The 16,817-nt window shown below is 36.8% G+C and overlaps 2 protein-coding genes and 1 long non-coding RNA gene across 3 annotated transcripts in view; 1 reads left to right on the top strand and 2 right to left on the bottom strand.

Annotated features, from left to right (window-relative positions):
* Positions 1 to 374: 374 nt before the first annotated feature.
* Positions 375 to 3,634, bottom strand: tnnt2d (troponin T2d, cardiac). The gene is made up of 10 exons (XM_079603950.1): positions 3,514 to 3,634; positions 2,857 to 3,369; positions 2,696 to 2,753; positions 2,461 to 2,577; positions 2,238 to 2,315; positions 1,774 to 1,887; positions 1,565 to 1,677; positions 957 to 1,047; positions 702 to 739; positions 375 to 610 (listed from the first exon to the last, which is right to left on the bottom strand). The coding sequence occupies exons 6-10, from the start codon at positions 1,804 to 1,806 to the stop codon at positions 565 to 567; spliced, it is 321 nt and encodes a 106-aa protein (XP_079460076.1). The 5' UTR covers positions 1,807 to 1,887; positions 2,238 to 2,315; positions 2,461 to 2,577; positions 2,696 to 2,753; positions 2,857 to 3,369; positions 3,514 to 3,634; the 3' UTR covers positions 375 to 564.
* On the top strand, positions 1,005 to 15,363 carry LOC306993826. The gene is made up of 4 exons (XR_013796542.1): positions 1,005 to 1,073; positions 5,888 to 6,020; positions 7,738 to 7,852; positions 15,285 to 15,363. It is a non-coding gene; the product is annotated as an uncharacterized lncRNA (long non-coding RNA).
* Positions 3,832 to 16,817, bottom strand: part of cald1b (caldesmon 1b) — a 30,928-nt gene continuing 17,942 nt past the window's right edge. Inside the window, exons 4-18 of the mRNA XM_079603928.1 lie at positions 15,232 to 15,351; positions 14,150 to 14,588; positions 13,988 to 14,032; positions 13,135 to 13,884; positions 12,335 to 12,376; positions 12,145 to 12,218; positions 11,784 to 12,042; positions 10,055 to 10,186; positions 9,881 to 9,924; positions 9,706 to 9,781; positions 9,489 to 9,629; positions 9,256 to 9,378; positions 7,587 to 7,655; positions 6,356 to 6,389; positions 3,832 to 5,337 (exon numbers count right to left, since the gene is read on the bottom strand). Of these exons, the coding sequence (XP_079460054.1) occupies positions 5,324 to 5,337; positions 6,356 to 6,389; positions 7,587 to 7,655; positions 9,256 to 9,378; positions 9,489 to 9,629; positions 9,706 to 9,781; positions 9,881 to 9,924; positions 10,055 to 10,186; positions 11,784 to 12,042; positions 12,145 to 12,218; positions 12,335 to 12,376; positions 13,135 to 13,884; positions 13,988 to 14,032; positions 14,150 to 14,588; positions 15,232 to 15,351 (2,362 nt within the window). The 3' untranslated portion in view covers positions 3,832 to 5,323. The remainder of the gene's footprint in view (positions 5,338 to 6,355; positions 6,390 to 7,586; positions 7,656 to 9,255; positions 9,379 to 9,488; positions 9,630 to 9,705; positions 9,782 to 9,880; positions 9,925 to 10,054; positions 10,187 to 11,783; positions 12,043 to 12,144; positions 12,219 to 12,334; positions 12,377 to 13,134; positions 13,885 to 13,987; positions 14,033 to 14,149; positions 14,589 to 15,231; positions 15,352 to 16,817) is intronic.

The raw sequence follows: 16,817 nt of genomic DNA, 5'->3' as shown, positions 1-16,817 counted from the left end.
GATTGGATTTCTTAAAAATACATTGTTTTGCTGTCCAATAAGGCAGTCAATATGGGATTACATTGGAAAGATGCAGGATCACGTTCACACTACTTATTTATTTTGTGTAAATGTGAAACCCTTACTGAGTGCACCTTTTGATTTCATAGCATAATTTGTTACTTTTTTCCATCATTGGTCATATAAAAAAAATTAGATTTATGTAGTTTGATCATGATGCAATGTTGGTGTTATTCTGCATATGATTGTCACATAACAGTTTGTTTTATGCTGCACTGCGACTTATAATAAATATTATATTTATTATACATTTATAATAAAATGTTGTTGTTGCAGCTATATATTTTTTGTTTACAGATAATATAATTCATTAATATAATTGAAATCATTAATTGAGTACACTAAAATTAGCTGTCAGTGATAGCTTTTATTCATGGCAAAAAAATGCAGAGCAAAAATGTACAGCCAAGGCTTTGAGTGTTCAGAACAATGCCTTTTAAATATCACCATCAAGCAAAAAACGAATGCACGAGGACAAAATCCTCTCATTTCTGCTTTCAACATCTATCTCAGCCTTCCTCCCATCTTGCCTTTGCCGCGTCCCTTCGCACTAAGAGATAGAAGAGCACGAGTTTAAAAATAGTTTTTGGATTTAAAACCGAATGACTCAATTAGTGAGATGTGAAGCTTGTGATTCTTACCTCTGGTGATCCTGGACGCGACAAATGAGCTGATTTATCTGTTAGAGACAGAAACATGATAAGTGCTAACAGGATTCAGTGATAATGAACACAGCCTATTTACCTCAGCTCAGTCCAAGCTCCAGCCGTTGAAAGTGAACTGGATTTTGTGAAACTGTTAATTGCTGCAAAACCTCAAAAACGGCCTTAAAGGAGCGCCATAAAGCCCCACAAGCAATTTCAAAGTAAGTAAAATAAGTTTAGATCATCACTTACATCATATTTCTGGCGTTTCAGTTTATCATTGAGATCGTATTTTTCTGCTTCCAGGTCCATCAGCCACTGCCACAACTCATTGGCTTTGTCCCTGCAACGAGTGACAGAAATATTAAGGTGGGTTCACACAGAAAGCGTTTTGTTTTAGTTCCAATGCGCTGTTTTTCAGCGCCTTTGTCGCCGTTGAGGTTCGGGAAAACTCGTTCCAAGATAAGTTCTTTCAAATTCTTCGCTCTTTAAACGCAAGAACGCGTTCATTGCGAACGGCCAATTGGCCGCTACAACTAGGCTATATATTTTTAAATGGTGATTTAATATTAGTTGCTTAGTTTATGTAATAGTTCGGGGGAAAACGCATCTTAATATCATTCATTCAGTGCGAACGCTAGTCTAGGCCTACTATTTTTTTTAGGGTTCTAAGAAATTCAAATTTATTCTCATTCTAGTTCTAAATAATGAACTATTTCCTGTAGGCCTGTTTCTTGGTCTGTCCTTAACAACAACAACAAAATAAAAATACTGTTAGAAATGAACAAAATGTTAGACATCAATCATTTGGTGTGTTGTTTTTTATTATTAAAGAATATGTATATGAAAAACTGTCATACTTGAGTTTGTCGTCACTCAGGTGGTCAATATTTAGTGGTTTTCTGCGGTCAGCCAGGATCTTCTTCTTTTTCTCCCTTTCGGTCTGTTTCTTGGCACCTTTGCGTCCTTCGCCCTTTAGTTCAGCGATAATTATAATATTAGTGAAGGATAAAATGATCATGTAACTTGACAATATTTATTTACAACCTTAAATACGGTGAACACTGACCCTTTGCTGTACGCCACCGTACTGCTGGGTCATGTTGGTGAGAGCTTTCTTCTTCTTGGCATCATCATCATGCTTCTTTCTGTGCTCTTCCAGCTCCTTTCTCTCTCTCTCTTCCTGTGAACAGTTTAGAATGTAGATTGGTTTCATCTTCACGGACACATTCGTTTGATTTTGTAGAAATGACTCAACAGCAGATTAGTTTGACAATATAGGGTGGATTTTGCTAACATCCTCCACAAAGGTAATTCAAAAGTGTAAATTCAAGACTTCAAGTTTAGTCTCATTGGTGGAAAGATGTTCCAGTGTGCAGCTGGTGTATGGCACAGCACAGGGGTTTTCAAACTGGGGTCAGGGGACAGTATTTGAACATAGCCTATATAACTGCTTTTTTACGATTTTTATGATGATATTTGCATAAAGCACTGGTTTGGCAGGTGCTTGTGCAGAATTTGACAGTAACTCACAGCGAGTCTGGCCTGACGCTCTTTCTCTTTCTCTGCTCTTTCTCGCTGCTGCTCGGCCCTCTCTGCTCGCCTCTTCTCCTGTTAAAACACGTTTACATCATTCTGCTCAGAAGTTCCTCTTGCAGGATCTGCGAGGTGTTTATCCAATTAATGTAGTTCTGCCTTTTTTTTTATATACACATTTAACAAAAAATAAAAACAACATTCATGAGGAAACACTCACGATTCTGTTGACCAGAGTAATGAGTTCCTCTTCATCTTTCTGTCTCTGGAGGAAATGAGCCTCTATTAGAGACTGCAGTTCTGTTAAATCCTTCTCCGTACGCTTTTTTTGGATGTCCTACACACAGAGAGAGAGAGAGAGAGAGAGAGAGAGAGAGAGAATGATATTTTAGAGTTTGAAAGTGAGAGGTATGCGTTTAAAGGGAGTGTAACAGAGTGGAAAATATCCTACTTACATCAAAATCGACTTTATCTCCCTCTGGGATCTTTGGTGCTTGAATGTTTGATAGATACCTGAAGATAAAAGATTAAGAAATAAAAAATAAAAATAAAAAAAGTTTAATCTGGATGGAATCTGGATATATAATGATGCACACACGAGAATAATGGAACTCACTTTGGTTTGGATTTTGATTCGTCCACTATAATTGGAGAAATATATGTTTTTAACAGCAATTGAATAGAACAGTTACAAAAAAGAATGAAAAAAATAAGTTTCCATTATTATAATATAAGCATTGTAAAAATGTGTAACTTTGCTCAGATTTACCGAATATTATCGCTTTTATTTACAGTATGAATTTACTATTTGTAATTATACTTGGTGTAAACAATATATACCAATGTAAATGTAGGTAAATAGCCACTTGCATTGTAATAAATAAATACATTTTAGAGTTATATATATTATATATATATTATATGTAAAGACATTGTGATACAATACCTTCATCCCTTTTATAAAAGATAAAACACACAAACACACAGACAAAAAGATGCGTTAGTGAAAATATAATGCGCATGGAATTAATTGCAAGATTGATAACTTTTTTTTATCATAATATTTGCCGAATTAAAACTGTTACTCACTGAACCCCTCCATCCATCACATCTTCTGTGTCCGACATGACTATAAACAATTTCAAAGATTACATGCAGCATATATTAAGCAACAACACACATTTTTATATGCAACACAAAATGCCAAAATACATCCAAGGGATGGGGGTTTGGAGAATATGCTGAATATACTGATTCATCTTGAAACTCTTACCTGGGTTGTTTCTCGATCTCAGAGATGAAGCGGCTCTCTTTTAGAGTGTGTTAGAGCATCGGCCCTCAGTCTCAAGGCTAACATACTAACACACCACGTGACCACATTGTCCTCTCATTGGCTTGTGCTGAAAGCCTTCTTCTATTGTTAGACTGTCAGATGCATTTCTGTCAAGTTCTAAAACCAAACATTCTCTTTGACCTGCTCATAGTCGGCCTTGTTTTGTCACCCCGTGAAACCCAATCCATTCAGAGAAAGGAGCAGACGGCTTGTCTCAAATGACAATGAGTGCAGAACAGAAAAGACGCAGAGGCAATGTGTGCATGTATCGTTACTTTACTGTGTAGGCTTGCATGATAATACAATAATTGTACAGTTGTTGCGATCATCACTGACCGTTTGAACTGTTAAAGTAGTAAAAAAAAAATGTATTGATATTTTCAAATAGTTAAGCTCTATTACTTCCCAAATACTTTATAATGCTATATCTGTAAGATTTGTATTAGTCTTAAGGGGCGGTCACACTACACTTTTCGTTCCATTGACATCCATTCATATGCATGCGAATGCGTCAAGCCGCAAACGCAAACTCTGTTTTCGCAAACGCATTTTGCTGCGTTCCAAAGTTCAAGTTTGGTGAACTCTGACCTTCGAATTCGCATTACGTGAAGACACGTGGCCAGTAGAAGATTGATACGTCACAGTGTGACCTCTTGTCTGAATTAAAAGAATGCATATGTTTAAAGTAGTCAAGAATGTATATGTTTACATTTTGAATGTAGGCCTTTTACTGTTTGTTATTGAATTCATGATTATAAAAAAAATCTATGAAAAACTTGTGAAAAGTCTAATGTGACCGCGGCGTTATCAGACGTGTAGTGTTCATAGCATGACTTTGAGACTCCAAGTGCAAAGCATATGAATAAAAATCATACTGGCAAAAGCAGCTTCAGCAAAAGCACAATCAAACGCCTAAACCACAACATGTTTCAAAGCATTAAATCATGAGTGTAAATTCAACAGCTCATCTGAAACTCCAGACGGAAGATGGATTTTTCTGTTGTATTTTTATTATAATATTTTTTTTAATCAGGGATAAAAAGGCTAAATGTTCCTAAAGGTGCGGTCACATTTACTGAAGATTTTTTTCCGGGCAAAATCCAGTAATTTTAATAGGAATCAAAAGGTAATGCAAAAGATTTCACCACGGCGATTTCGCAACAGGTTCAGTTTCGAATTTGCCGTGTTGTCCATACGCTGCTACACTATTGAAAATAGACTAGTTTCTCACAAAAGTTTTTGCTAATGTGACCACATCTATTAGTTCTAATGGTTACTGTTAGCTGTTTATATAGTACAATGTTTATATAGTTCAAATGCGCAAATGAGATTTTTGTTCAAATTTGTTTTCATCTTATAGCATTGTGAACAGCAGGAGAAAAAAAAACATATAAGCATGCATTAGCAAAATAAATAGGCTTATCAATGTTTAAAAGGGAGGTGAAAACACTTTCCACTTAAACACTTGCGTCCAATCAAACTCTACAGTGTTTAAGCGTAAATGCTCCTGTCACTTGTTAATGTTTGATAGTAATACTAATACTTTAATATGTATTATCGGGCCTGTGTGATTTATGGTAACTGTTATCAATTAAAATGTTCGATTTTAAAGACATTTTTGTATGATTCATATTTTTGTGCTGTGTTTGGTTGCCACTTGTTGTAAAATCTGTGTTGTGAAATTGCAAAATGATGCCCATATTATGGAAGCGTCCTCCATTTCGGCTGATCTGGGGTTATTCGGATATCCTTATTTTCTTGTTCCTGTAGAACATAAGGGAATATGTTGATAATGTGCTAATGAGTTTGTAAAGAGACCGTACAAGAGAGCCTACATTTGCTCTACATGCTGTACGTCATGTGTATAACTCAGCAGGCTTTTTCAACACGTCCTCAAATACACAAAAGCAAATAGACCAGCCATCCGCACCTGTTCCCGGTTAGTGAGTTAACACGTTGGGGCCGTGACCCAGACGAAAACGCACAAGTGACATTGTCATGGGTGTCTCAAGTTGTGCCACAAGTGGGACAAATATCTAGTACATTGTCATCTCTGTGACTCTCAAGGACAAATTCAGCTGAAAGACCAGGGAGGATTGCTGCCACTAGCTTCTTTGTTAACTTCTTCGCTTGTATCTTTGAATGAATAATAATAAACCACAAAAGGTGGATCCCTGTCAGAATATGTGCTAGATGTGGGTGTTAAGGCGGGTAATGTGACAAAATGTGATACTTTCATCCCTTCTGTAACTCTAAATATTAAACTGCTTTGCCGTGGGACATCATGCTAATCCAGTGATTCACGTCTATGCAGTGGCACAACAGAACAGCTGCGGAAGGGAATGCGATGCGTTATGATGCTACACCGAGGTGCTGGGTGAAATGAACACACTGGAATTATGCCTGACACGCCAGCGGTTCGTGGAGTACCAATGCAGGAGAACAAGGTCGGTGCTTTAAATATAGCGTCGCATGATATGCGAATGAGAGATTTACAATAGCACAAGCCAGTTAAAGTTATGACTTCAGACATTTGCTGTCACCGCGCCACTGTCAGTTAAACTGCTCCACCCTTTTAGAGAGAAAATCCACATAGAAAAATGTATTTTTGGTCCAGTGAAATTCAATGAGGGCCCATGTAATTTTTGGACCCCATTTAATTTTCATTGTATTGAGGGTAATGACATATTTTTTATTTTTAGTTGAACGATCACTTTAACAAATATAAAAAAAAGTTGACATTTGGAACTGAATGAGAGCAAAAAACTATACAGTCACTCACCATTTGTGACGAATCTACTTTTGGCTGCGAACACCTGGGACAAAAAGCAATACAAGTGTGATTTGAAGAAGTCTTGCTTTAGGCATTTTAAACCTATTTTAAGATTTCATATGAATTTGTACTAGGGATGCAAAATAATGTTGGCCTTTACCGATAATCGATAATTCTATATATTTGAAAGCCAATAACTATAAATCCACATTTTTATATAATTTTTGAGTGCCTGATTACAAAAACAAAAGTCTCACCAATAAAAGCCATGTCCCAAACGCTTCAACATAAATCAAACATATACAGTGCAGTTGCCTAGTTGAAGTTAAAATTAACTTTACACTACTATGGTCAACTTTCCTTATAAAAAAGATCTATTGCCATACACATAAATAAAATAATGCAAACGGGTCATTGGATAACATACTTGTGAATAAAGAATCAAAATGCATTTGCCATGGATAAAATCAAATAAAACCCATTATTTATCGGATTTAATATATCAGACAAATTTTCTTATCGGACCGAAAACGATAACATTAAAAATGAACATATATCGGCCATTACCGAAATCATTACCGCCATTACTGAAATATATTGGCATCCCTGATTCGTACGATGTGAAACATATAAAAACAAAAACATATATCGCGAAGGCCCACACCTAAGCATTAATGTTACAGGGCCATAAGCAGATTGTACAAAAACGTACAAATGAGATTGTACGAATTCATACGAATTAGCCACTATTTCACCAAAATGTAAAATAGTTACAAATTGCCTGAGAATGTGTTGGTATATTTTTTACTATTGAAAGAGCAACTGTTAATATCATTTTCGGGGAAAATAAACAGAAACTGATGGACCATAGTACATCAAAACAGTGTCATATACAGTATAAAATCAAGTCATATGCAGTATAAAAATATATTTTTTTGGAAACAGGACCATCACTTGAATCCATGAGACATGAAACAAATCGTTCACATATATTCAGCTACCTAAAGACTTGCTAGTTAATTGTAAAGTGGGTTGGTGAGCCAATCATTTGTGTCGTGTGAAGTGAATAATTATCCATAAAATCAACAGGAATCAGACAACACAACACTTTAGTACTTCCTGTTATACCTTACAATCTGTCAATGTCTTTTCTGGGCTGGTGAAAGGAAACAGTCAGTAAATGAAATAACTGACTTTGATGGATTGAACACGTTATTATATTTCAACCCACTCAGCTCACCTTGGCAGGTGTAGAGCCCTTTGTTTCCCATGGGCCACGTGGTTTAGTGACTTCAGCTGGCTTCTGCTCCTGTCAAAACAAAATTACAAACCATCCTCCATTAGATCATACAGGTTGTTAATGGATTTTTTTTATGTTTTCTGTATTAAAGCTTACCGGGGGATTGAATAGAAGCAGAGGAAAAACAGCGGACAGCAGTGTGACAGAAAAGTGAAAAGGAGAAGAAAAGGCCACAGCTAGAGGAGCATGAAGAAGATAGAGATCAAGTAAATATAGCACAAAAAATACTGAGGGTGTGCCAGATGGTAAAACCATATAGAATTATTACCATATGTACGACAGTATTTACATAGTATTCCAAGGTACTTCGATGAATACAATGGTACTATCGTGTTACATACCCAAAGTGCCCAAGGTACATCTTGTGGTACTCAACTTATAAATTAAATAAAAATATATATATTTATATATATTGTAAGTAAGTACAATTTATTTTTTACAGCACGCTTAAACAGCAAAACTGACCAAAGTGCTGTACCAAAGAAATTAGAACACAATATAATATAAAATTATGCATGACATGCATAATACGGAATAAATGGGAACAAATAACTATACAAATCCCTTAGACTTCATTTGAATACTTATGTGCCTAATTTAAGTATATTACATTACAATGACCAACAAGTGACATAGAAGAGGGTAGAAATGTGCATACAATCATATACATATCTATAATTCTTGCGTGTCTTTTTTGTGTGGTGTGTGTGTGTGCACCTGTGTTTTTTTATTCTATTTATACATTTTTTATTTATTCAATTTATGTTTACTGTTTCTATAGAATATGCTTTTTCTAATAAAGAAAAAGTAGAAAAAAAGAAAACTGTAAAAAATGTGATTGCTGTAATACTTAAATCTAAACCAGAATCAGATGGTCAAATGCAATACACTAAAGACTCTCTGGAGGGCCACCCTGTACCATACATAATATAAGAGAGTTTACTTACACAACCTGTGTGAAACCACTGCTTACTGTTCCTGTGAACGTTTTGCATTCTAGTATCTCTTAGAAAATGTAGATATATACATTCTAATGTTAAATTATGTAAATCTAATGTTCTACTGTAAAGATGTCTTGAACATTGGGGGGGCCGAAGATTTTTTTTTCTTCTGTTTTTGGTCTTTTTAAAATAATTAATTAGAGGATTAAAAGGGATTTACAGGTAGCATTAAACAACCATAAAGATTTCGCTAATAAAAAAAAAAAAGCTGAAATAAAGTAAAATGTAAATATTACATGAAAAACTTAAAAAGCTTCAAAATTTAAATTGGAGGGAGGGAGGGACGGACGGACGGATGGATGGATGGATGGATGGATGGATGGATGGATGGATGGATGGATGGATGGATGGATGGATGGATGGATGGATGGATAGATAGATAGATAGATAGATAGATAGATAGATAGATAGATAGATAGATAGATAGATAGATAGATACTTGACAGACAGGCAGGCAGACAGACAGACAAATAGTAGATGGATGGACGGACGGACAGATAGACAGACAGACGGACAGACAGACAGACAGACGGACAGACAGACAGACAGACAGACAAAGTGTAGATGGATGGATGGATAGATAGATAGATGACAAAACCAAGACTCACTGTTTTGGCAGGTGGTTTTTCTGGTTCAGGGACTGGTTTCGGTTCAGTGGGCTTCGGCTCTGGAGTCTTGGTTTTCCAGCTGTTAATGCGCCCAGCCACGCCGATGTTCAGACCAGCTGTTTCCTGATCGGACAGTTAGCAGGATTTTATACTTCTGTTTTCAGACAAAGTAATCCTGCTGTATCGGCTTCTTTCAGCAGTCATGTACTAAAACAGTTTCTCTCCTCTTGTACCTTGGTGACCGCTGGGGGGCTTGCAGGACTCGGGGTGGGATTGACCACATTCCCCTTCTCCCACATACTCTTGATGCTCCGCAGCCCTTCAGCCACAGGTACGTCCACAGGAGATTTGGGTGATCTGGTCAACTCTTTGGTCTGGTGAACAGATAAAGAGTCTCATACGGAGTCATAAGCGAGAGATGGCTGCCCGATAGTGTTCACTATTCCTCACCTGAACAGCAGAAGTGTACTGCTCCAGTCTGTTTCCGATCTTGCAAACTAATGGAGTGTGTGACGTCTTCACCGGACTGGTTATATATAAAAATAATAATATCAACTCAGTATATCCCAGACCCCAGTATGTGGTCAACTGTTGAGTAACCGCATACTATAAAATGACTTCTTACCTTTTTAAAGCAGATTTGTTTAGAAATTCAGCTTTCTCACCAATCTGTCAAATATACAAACACCGTGTAAAGCGTATGACATTAAACACATTACTATAGTCCCATATTCCCCAAAAAATAATCATATTGTGCTTTTTTGTAAGTGGCACTAGAATAGGCCAGAGAGCCACTGACTTTTGCTGAGGCGCTCTTTGGAGCGATGAATGGTGCTTTGCTCCCTTCTTTCGACTCCTCCTTCTGTTTTTTTTTCTCGGCTGCCTCTGCTCTCCTTCGCTCAATCTCTTCCTTCATCTTCCTCCTCTCTTCCTGTTCATTTTAGTGGAGAGAAGACGACAAGGGCCGCATTATAATAATCACAAAAAAGTGCATGATGGGCTCTTCTCACAGAACATGTTTTTGTATTCCATTGCGCTACCTTTACATTGTCGAATGGCCCCTTAAGTCTAAAGTATACTTCAGTTTTATGCGTACGCTATTGTCCACATGATGCAAATTTTATCATCAGTATTGTAAGCACATACTGTACTCGTGCAGTCATCGCACGTCCTGAACCATATCCCCTAACCCTAACCCTAACTTGTAAAAAAAACAAAAAACAAGTCGAAGCACCTATACCCTGGTTGTGAGCCTAAACTTGACATAAACTGTAAACTTTACTTGTCCCTCAAATCTGATTGGTTGATTAGAATGTTGTTCCAGGATCAACAAAGATTATTATCCAGGAACATGATGCACTTGGTGAAATGAGTTTCTGCGCAGCCATCACATACATTTTTTGTGTGCAGAAATTAGTTTGTTTACAAGGTGGCAACACTGGCCTGACCCGCTTTTTCACAGGCGAAAAAAAAAACTGATGAGATAGGTCGACAACAAACTACTGGAGATGGCAACAACAATAGATAGATGCCCACGTTAAGTGCTTGAGTGAGTAACAACTCATTTTATCAGTAATAACTTCTAGAGATACAAGACAAGTCTTAAACTTTCTAGTACACACGTGTCGAGCGCCCGTGTTTGCGCACACTATCAAACAGATACTCAAAGTCCCTTTAAAGCATAATTTCACTCGGCGGCCATCTTTGAAACGCCTCTCTGGCAGCCGTTTCATTCATGCAGTTACAGCTCATACCTCTTTGAATGGGGAAAAATCAAATTCTCCAAAGCTGTTCACCAACCTTATGATTACATTTCGTCTTTGAAACCACCAATGAAATCTGACAACTGTCTCATAAATGTAGTTTCTAAACGCTCAAATCATGACAAAAAACAGCATTTTTCAGGCAGGACCAGCCAATGCGCATGTGCGCTAAGCGTACGTCTCAGAACACGGACTGTTTCTATAGGAGTTTCCTAAGGCTGCTGCACAAACGTAATGACTTTACCAATTAGTGCTTGGCATTTCTATTTAGAAGGCGGGACTTATTGCGCCATATTGTCCTATTCATGTAACATGAGTGCACCGTCTTTGTATATCTAAAGTCTTTGGTATACTTTGGAAGGCTATGTGTTAGTGCACAATACACTAAAAACGTAGTATACTTTGGGCTTTTGTCTGCTTTAGTCTTAGATTTTAATTCTTGCACATTTGATTGATTCCAATTTATACACTATTTTTACCAGATAGTATGCCAGAATAGGAGTAGCATCCCAAATAATTTTTTACTTTTTAAATCAAGAATTTGTATGTTTTAGGTTAAAATTACCCAAAATCTTTTGCACTATACGACAGGTTATGCATTAGTATCAAGTTAATACTGCTATGCTGTCTGAATATACTTAAAAGTACATACTTTCCCACCAGCAGCACAGTACTTTTAGTAAGCAGAATTAGTATACAAATTAGCATCAGCCATACTTTAACCTTTAAAGCTTTAACCTTTTATAGGTAGAAAAAAAATTCTACCTCCTCTTTGGCTTTCTTTTCTGCCAGCTGCTGTTTCTTCTGCTTCTCCTCCTCCTCCAGAACCTTCTTCCTCTCCTCCCTCTTCTTCTTCAGCTCTTCCAGTTCGGCCTCGGCCACTTGCTGCTTCTGCTTCATCTTCTCCAGCACCTCGCTGTCCGTCTCGTTCCGCCGGCGCTTCAGCTCCTGCAGCTTGCGTTCTGCTTCCAGCTTGGCGATGGGATCCTGCTTCTCTGATTCTGGAGAACGCAAGCTGGTTGGACTAAAATGTGAAGAAAAAAATGGCTTTATACTCATTGTGGCTCTCCAAAAACAAAAGTGCAAATAGAATCAAAAGTGAAATCACAAATGAATCTGTCTGTGCCTTAGTGTCTTCTGTGGTTTTTTGGCTTTGGCAGGGCTTTCAGCTACATCTTGTGGCTTTGTTGACACTTTTAGCTTTGAATGGAGAAACAGTAAATGAGCTTTATTATTTTATTCTTAGGTTGAGCTGTCCTTCTGTCAAACACAAACGTCCTGGTAGAGTTGTGATGCTATTTGCACCATTCACTTACTTTGTCACGGAAAAAGGAAGGTTTCGGCTTTTCCTCCACAACCTAAAGAGACAAAAACAAGCACCTTAATTTCTGTCATTAGTTTGAACAAGTGATTTTTCTAACATAGCAATCAGTCGGTATTGCATGGAGATTTAACCACACTGCATGCAAATTACACAGCAAACACTAGGCAGTCTTGACACAAATATAGCATTTTCAGAACTGCATATACAGTTGTGTTCAGAATTATTGGCACCCCTAGTAACATGATCAAAGATGGCTGTAATAATAATCTGTATAATTTATCATTTGAGCTTTCGTTCCAAAAATCTAACCTTTCATTGAGGTAAAAGAATTGAAAGTGTGTGTTTGTGAGGGGGAGGGGGGGGTGTTCATTATGAAATAAATGCTTTGATCATATTTACCAGGGATGCCAATAATTATGACCACAACTATACATGGATAAAGCAAAGTGATATGTGATCATAAATGGGTAAATCTTATGAAAACATGTCCAGGTGACATTTCACCACAAAATCAAAAGGAAAAGTTGCTGATAAACCAGCATTAATTAAATACAACAAATACCATGATTTATGTTTTATATATTATATATCTTACAATTTAAATTTACATTTTTTCGCATTAAGGGAATGAAAAATGAAAAATCCTTTAGGGGGTGAAATGACCTGAACATGTTCTTCACAGGTTTCATGAGATTCACGCTGTGTCCATCCAGTCAAACGGAAATGCGCATTAAAAGCGTGAGCTGTGCATACTTCTGTGATTATGCATCACTCAGGGTAAGAGGCGAATACCTCCTCCTTTTTTGATTTGACTTTTTCTTCAAGTTTGGCCTTCGTTTCTTCAGCCTCTTTCTTCCATTTAGGCTTTTCCTCAACCGCTTTCTTTGGAGTCACAGGTTTCTCCTCAACTTTCATCTTTGGTGTTGATGGTTTTTCTTCAACCTCCATCTTCAGTTGTGGTTTCTCCTCTACTTTCTTTGGGGTTTTGGCCTTCACCTCAACTTCCCTGAATGATTTTTTGGGTGTTTCTTCAACAGCTACATGGGGTTTCTGTTGCTCTTTCATTGTTTTCTCAGCCGCCTCCTTCTCTGGAGCTTTATCTTGAATTTGAAACTTCACCTCCACAAGTTTTTCTCTAGGTTCCTTTACATGTTCTCCAGGTTCCATTACATGTTCTTCTGGTTCCTTTACATGTTCTTCTGGTTCCTTTACATGTTCTTCAGGTTCCTTTACATGTTCTTCTGGTTCCTTTACATGTTCTTCTGGTTCCTTTACATGTTCTTCAGGTTCCTTTACATGTTCTTCTGGTTCCTTTACATGTTCTTCAGGTTCCTTTACATGTTCTTCTTTTGTCACCAGCGTTTCTTTCTCAATCTCTGGTGTAGCTGGCTCCACTATGACTTCCACCTCGATTTTGTCCCCTTTCGCTGGTTCTTTTCTTGATATCAGACTTTCAGATTCTACCTTCTTTTCTAAATCTGCACTTGCTAAATCTACTTTTGTTTGTTCTTTAGTCTCTATATTTTCACTAACAGATTCTTCCTAAAAATATAACACATCATTTAAAATAATTTCAGACAAATAAATCAATTCAAGGCATTCACCAATTTTTTTGTTATAAACTCAACTTTTAAGAACCTCATACCTCATTTGGTACCGCTGGTTCTTTGGGTTTCTCCTCCATGGATTCCTGTAACAAATGAAGTGTCAGAATAAACGGATAATGCAGAAACCACATGAAATGCCTCGCTAATGTACTGAACCTTCATCATAAGTTGGAATGACAGCAAAAATTTGAGGAAATTACCTGTTCTCTGAGGTGGGACCTCCATGGTCTGTCTTCCTCTTCTGGTTTGTCTATCTTCTCAAAAGATTCTTTTGGTCCGTCTGCTGCTGTAAATGACATTGGATCCTCCTTTACTGTGATTGTCTCCTCAACCTCCACGTTGCTTTCCTCTATCTTTTCCTCCTCTTTTATCTCTTCATTTTCCTTCCAGGAATTGGTTTCTGTTGAGGAAATGTCATTTTGGGAGGACTCTAGTTTGTCATTTCTACGACTTGGCTCGTCCTCTGTGGCGGTGGTGACAGTTTCATCCGTGATGGTGGGATCAAGTTCCTTCTGTCTCTCCAAAGCTTCCATCATCCTTTTCTGTCTCCGCTCCTCTCTCTTGGCGATCTTCTCCAAGAGAGCCTGATCATCATCCTCAGCTGGAGCAGAACTAGAGATCAATGAGGACGTCTCTGTACTGAAAACAACACCATTATCAGTGTAGCCAAGTGCTTTTATGAGTTATACAAATATTTTAGATTTTCTATCAGGCGTTAGTTAAGTTTATAATTAAATTTTTTTTTACATTACATTACATTAAATAAAAAAATACACTTTATTTTAAATCAAAAATTTGATGTAAAGAAACTTTATAAACTAATTCTTGTAAAGTTTTGTAAATAAATAAATCAGGCACAATTTATATTTGTCTACAAATATGTTGTTAAGCATTTTAGCATACAACTTTTTGAAAAGCTTTTCATTTTGAAAAGTTTCCATTTTCTTTTATATAGTACAGAGCTCCGCACATGACATGCATTAAGGATTTGTTTCTGTTTTAATTCATGCCCTCATTTTAGTAAATCGTGGCCATGTTGTTATACTTATTTGTAAAACGAGGGAACATATTCTTAATTTGTATCCACGCACGATTTAACTAAATCAAGGGAACGAATTAATAAAATGAGGGAATAAATTCTCAATTTATGTCCACAATATTTACATACATATTTTTTTCCAGCATTTCATGTGTAGTGCTTTGTAATACGACAGTTTTTTTTTTTTTTTTTTTTTTTTTTTTTTACAAAATGTATGAAAAAGATGCTTTTGGATGGATCTACCTGTTTGTTTCTGTTGCTGTGTTACTCAACTCCTCATTCTCCATATTGCGCAGGCGATCCTGACGGGCTCGTCTCCGACGCTCCCGGGCCGCTTCCTCATCATCATCATGAGAGTTCATCCTGGAGAGGCGGTGGGACACAGACATGAGTTAAGACTCTTATTCTTCCGTATGAATGCAGACAGACAATACTGACAGATTTATGAATGCTTCTTGGCTCAGCACTGAAAGAGCATGTGAGAAATAAACATCATCCTGAAGAGTCAATAATGACAATACAACCAAATGTGAGCTTGAGTCTACTAAAAAAATAATCAGATTTTTAAGCTAAAAGAATTCAAATTCACTTGTGCATAAAGTGCATAAAATGTAATAATTGTATTATTTAATATGCTTAAAATATTATTTAAATAAAAATATTTTATTTAAATGTATTTTCTTTTTTAATTATTTATTTGAAACATTGGCCATGCTAAACCTGTTGTTGTTCATCTATAATATTTTATATTACTGAAAACATATTGAAATAAAAAGTATAAATTACTGTATAATTTAAGGTAAAAATCTATATTATCCTCAACGAGACAATATATGTACTTTTACTATAAAGTACTATTTGTAAATACAAAATTTGAGTTATTTTATAATTTATTATAAAAAAAAACTGTAGAAAAATGTTCCTAGGAAAGGCCACTTGTAACATTTAACCATCATATGGCATCCACTAAATGTTCTTCAATTTACAATATTTATTATAATCATATACAGCATTTAAATGGTATAACCACGTTACATATTAAAAAAAACACGGCAATGCAATGCTACAAATACCTTTTTTTAAGACCCTGAGATTCATATAAACAGTTTCTTGTGTTTATGTTTGGTTTACCAGCTTGCTTAAGATACCGGACAGACCCTGAAAACCTCAACTGTAATGAAATCTTTGAGGCATGGGAGTATACAGAGAGAGGTTTGGACTGCAATCTGAGGGGAAAGCTTTGTTAGCATCCTAGCGTCATGGTAAATTAGCCAGATTGTAAACTTAGATGCCAAATGTGCTTTTTCCCCTTAGAGTTGCCTCATTGTCGGTCTCAGATGTTGCACCCACAATGTTGTGCTCAAATTCTCCCTCTTGCTGCTGAAGTTGAGCGAGTCTGGCCTGGCTTGAGTTTGTCATGGCATGTTGGTGTTTATAAGGCAGTGAGAGCACTTGAAATGACCAATTGATGGAGGATGGGTTTTATCCCCCCCATCTCCTCTTCACTTCCCTTCCCAATCATTTGCAGATGTTGTAGATGATAGAGAGAAACCCATAACAGGGACCGCAATTTTGTTTCTCAGACCAAAAAGCGGAAATCCGAAACAATCCGGTCCTCTCAGGGAGTTCCATTTGAAAAAGGTCATCCAAAAAGACAGTCAGATGGAGTATCTGTGATTTTCTTGGAAGAATTACAGTGTGTCTTTTGTAAGAAGTGTTTCTGGATGGATACAATAGCTTTCAGACCTCCAGCGCTACAGATGAAATGCAATGAGAGATGGAGGGAGAAAGCTCACACTCCTGAGAGATACTGAAACATTATGGCTGAA

Source organism: Phoxinus phoxinus (assembly GCF_949152265.1).
Source record: "Phoxinus phoxinus genome assembly, chromosome: 25".
Taxonomy (NCBI): domain Eukaryota; kingdom Metazoa; phylum Chordata; class Actinopteri; order Cypriniformes; family Leuciscidae; genus Phoxinus; species Phoxinus phoxinus.
Note: the sequence above shows the minus strand (reverse complement) of the source record. Positions and strands in the feature narration are given on the sequence as shown.